General features: G+C 37.9%; 1 protein-coding gene across 1 annotated transcript; it reads left to right on the top strand.

The window, feature by feature from the left end:
• The first annotated feature begins 710 nt into the window (after nt 1–710).
• On the top strand, nt 711–1,106 carry LOC138897846 (uncharacterized). Its single transcript, XM_070183865.1, has 2 exons — nt 711–892; nt 935–1,106. The coding sequence occupies exons 1-2, from the start codon at nt 711–713 to the stop codon at nt 1,104–1,106; spliced, it is 354 nt and encodes a 117-aa protein (XP_070039966.1).
• The last annotated feature ends 2,297 nt before the right edge of the window (nt 1,107–3,403 follow it).

Here is a 3,403-nt window from a genome sequence, read left to right as displayed (position 1 = left end):
TAATTTGAGGAAATTTATATCGAAAAATATTCGGAGGACCTTTAGCAAGATGCCTCGGACCTGCTCAGACAGAATATGTGATGAGAAAAGTACACGAGCCACATTGTGGAAATCATGCAGGAGGAAGATCCTTGGTAAAGACTTTAATTAGAGCAGGATACTAATGGCCGAAAATGTAAGAAGATGCAGAAAGTTTTGTGGCAAAGTGTGATAAATGCCAATGATATGGAAATATCATGCATCGCCCAACAGAGCTATTTCATACGGTTATTTACCCATGGCCATTCATGAAGTGGGGTATGGATATCGTGGGACCATTTCTACAAGCTAAAGGAAAGGTACGATTTTTGTTAGTATTAACAGATTATTTTTCCAAATAGGTAGAGGTAGGAGCTTTCAAACAGGTACGAAAGAAGGAAGTCATGGACTTTATTTGGCGAAACATTATATGCCGATTTGGAGTGCCAAGAGAAATCGTATGTGACAATGGCCCACAGTTCATAGGCACGAAAGTCACAGAATTGTTTCAGAGTTGGCAGATAAAATGAATAACTTCCTCACCTTATCACCACGTGGACAATGGACAAGCCGAATCAACAAATAAGGTTATTATTAATAATTTGAAGAATAGATTAGTGGAATCAAAAGGCAGGTGGCCTGAGGTGCTACCAAGAGTATTATGGGCTTATCGAACGACATCAAAGACGGACATGGGAGAGACTTCATTTTCACTTGTTTATGGTGCTGAACCCTTAATTCCAGTTGAAATAGGTGAGCCAAGTACGATATTTACACAAGCAACTGATGAATCAAATGGTGAAGAGATGAGAACGAATTTAGATTTACTCGAGGAAAATAGAGAAGCGGCTCTAATAAGAGTGGAAGCTCAGAAGTAAATTATTGAGCGATACTACAACAGGAAAGCTCATCTCAGATACTTCAAGATTGGGGACTTCGTTCTCAAAAAGGTTTTTCAAACAACAAAAGAAACTGGTGCAGGGAAGTTGAGTCCAAATTGGAAAGGTCCTTACAAGATTCGAAGCATCGCTGGAAAAAGGGCTTATGAGTTAGAAACCATGGAAGGCAAGGTACTACCGTCGAATTAGATTGTTGTTTATTTAAAGAAGTATTACTTCTAGGCAAATGAAGTACCCACGGTCTGGTATCACTCAACTGTGATTTTATTTTGTTCTTTTAAATTATACTAATAATTTAGGATGATAGGCAAAAAGCTAGCCCATACCAAATGATGGCAATAGACCCGAAAGACACGCAGAATACAGAATTATTCCCGATCTAGGTTACAACCTTTCTGATGGAAATAAAAAGGGTTAAGCAGTTATCATCTAAATGTATACCTCCGAGTCCCATATGTATTTTCCTTTTCAGGAAATGGACCAATTGGAAGGAACAATCAAGTGCTCGAGATTTCATACTTCAAAGCTCTAACACTTGGGGGACTGTATATATAAAGGCAAAGAAGACTAAAGTCAGAATTCAAACCTAGATCAGCCCAAAAGTCAAAAGTCAAGAGCTAATCAAGAGCCAAAAAACAAGCCCGAGTCAAAAACCTTTGAAGTAGCCTTGATAAGGTATAAACTCGCGGGAAAGATACAAGATGGACATAAGATACATTTCAAGTTCCTACAAGTTTATAAGTTAAGGGCAATAATTAGTCGCGGGTTACTAAATAGACCCGAAATTTTGAAACCTGTTACAAAGAAAACAGTTATGAAAGAATTGTAGATGTTGTACAAAAAGTTATTTGTATACATGAAAAGTGTTATATAAAATTTGAAAGTTCAAATTATTCATGAAACTTCCTCAAAGTATTCCTTTTTCTACTACTTTCATATATTTACACCAATATGAAGTTGAGACGTCTTCTTCATTAGTGTCATTTATAAAAGGGCCCTCTTTTATAAAAATTCGTGTCTATCAAAATCATGAAATATTAAAGCATTTTAAATACAGGTTTAAAAGCCAAAGAGTAAAACAAAAACTCAACATCAAAATAAGCAAAGATTTATATATTAAACTTGGCCAAAACTAAGGTACTTGTTTGTTATCAAACCCCAAAACAAGATAGGGGTAAAATTCGTGTCTATCGTTTCTTTAGCTTTGGCAATCTCAGCATTCAGGTTGAAGCCTTTCTGGCTAGCCTCCATCAAAGTTTCGAGGCGGGTATTCAAAAAATCCCAACTCACATCTAGTGTCAGCTTATATTCAAGAGCTTTATAATCTTTCTCCCACTGATCAATCTCAGCCTTCGGCTCTTCTTTCTCAACTTTGGAAGCATTGAAGGCAGTCTTCAAAAGGGCAAGAGAACTGTGCAAGAACTTGATCTTATCAGAAGAGGCACGGAGATCTTCTTGAGTTTGTGTAAAAGATTGAACTAACTCTCCGGCATAAGTCTCTTTCTGGTTAAGAAGTTCCTTCAGACCCCTTATCTCTTCAGTGGCTTCTGAAAGCTGCTAAGTGAATGAAGACTCAAGGATATCCTTGTCTTTGCCAACTTGACTTAAAGATGCCTTTTCAATTGCTAACTCAGCCGCAACCATCTTCGTTTGTTGCTCCAATGCATTATTCTCTTCAGCCAAAACTTCCTTCTCCAGTTGAAGACCCTCAAATTGATCCTTCCAGTTGTCAGCTTCGGTACGGTAATCAATGACTTGTTGCTCGGTATGAACAATCCTTTTCATAAGCTCTGTGCCTATCAAATTGATCTACAAAAGAAAGGAAGGGAGTTGTGGTTAAATAAAAGAAAACAACAACAAGGAAAAGAAAATAAGTAAAGTTAAAACTCGAACCTTCAGAGATGAATGAATAATATCATTCATCCAAGTCAATGAGTCGTGACTCTCCAATTTTGCCTTCTCTACTGGACCAAGCAAAGGTTTTAACCATACATCAGCTTGACCAGATGTTTTCAGCAAGTTCCCACTCTCAGGAGCCTCAATGATAATCTTTTTCATCGCTTTATTGCTATTAGAAGCCCCAACTTCTGCATGAGAAGTAGTAGCAACTGGAATAGTAGAGAAGGTGGAAGCAGTCACGGGGGGAGTAGTAGAAGCAACTTCAGGTAGGGGATCATGAGAACGAACGAGGAATGACACTGGAAGAGAGGCTAGAGGCAACTCTTCAGAAACGAGACCAAAGGCTTCATTATCAAAACCACGGGTAAACAACTGATCAAGAGAATCACAGGGAGGAATATTCATCTCTTCATCGAAAATCACTAATGTAGCACTTTCGGGCTCATCTAAAAGTCTCGAAGGGATTGAACTTGGAGGAGGGGTAGCTTCATCATTGGAAATAACGTGCCTCCTAACCCGAGGCTTGCACACTAATTCATGTTATTTCATGTTCAAAGTTATTAATAATTTTATCTAATTCATTTAAT

This window comes from Nicotiana tomentosiformis, chromosome 8, assembly GCF_000390325.3.
Source record: "Nicotiana tomentosiformis chromosome 8, ASM39032v3, whole genome shotgun sequence".
Lineage (NCBI taxonomy): Eukaryota > Viridiplantae > Streptophyta > Magnoliopsida > Solanales > Solanaceae > Nicotiana > Nicotiana tomentosiformis.
This window is presented reverse-complemented; position numbering and strand designations above follow the sequence as displayed.

What these genes read in the sequence shown, in the direction of transcription:
- LOC138897846 (XM_070183865.1), top strand. Translation starts at nt 711, where the DNA reads ATGGGAGAGACTTCATTTTCACTTGTTTATGGTGCTGAACCCTTAATT. An exon ending in ATAAGAGTGGAAGCTCAGAA is followed by an intron (nt 893 to 934) that starts GTAAATTATTGA and finishes AGCTCATCTCAG; the next exon opens with ATACTTCAAGATTGGGGACT.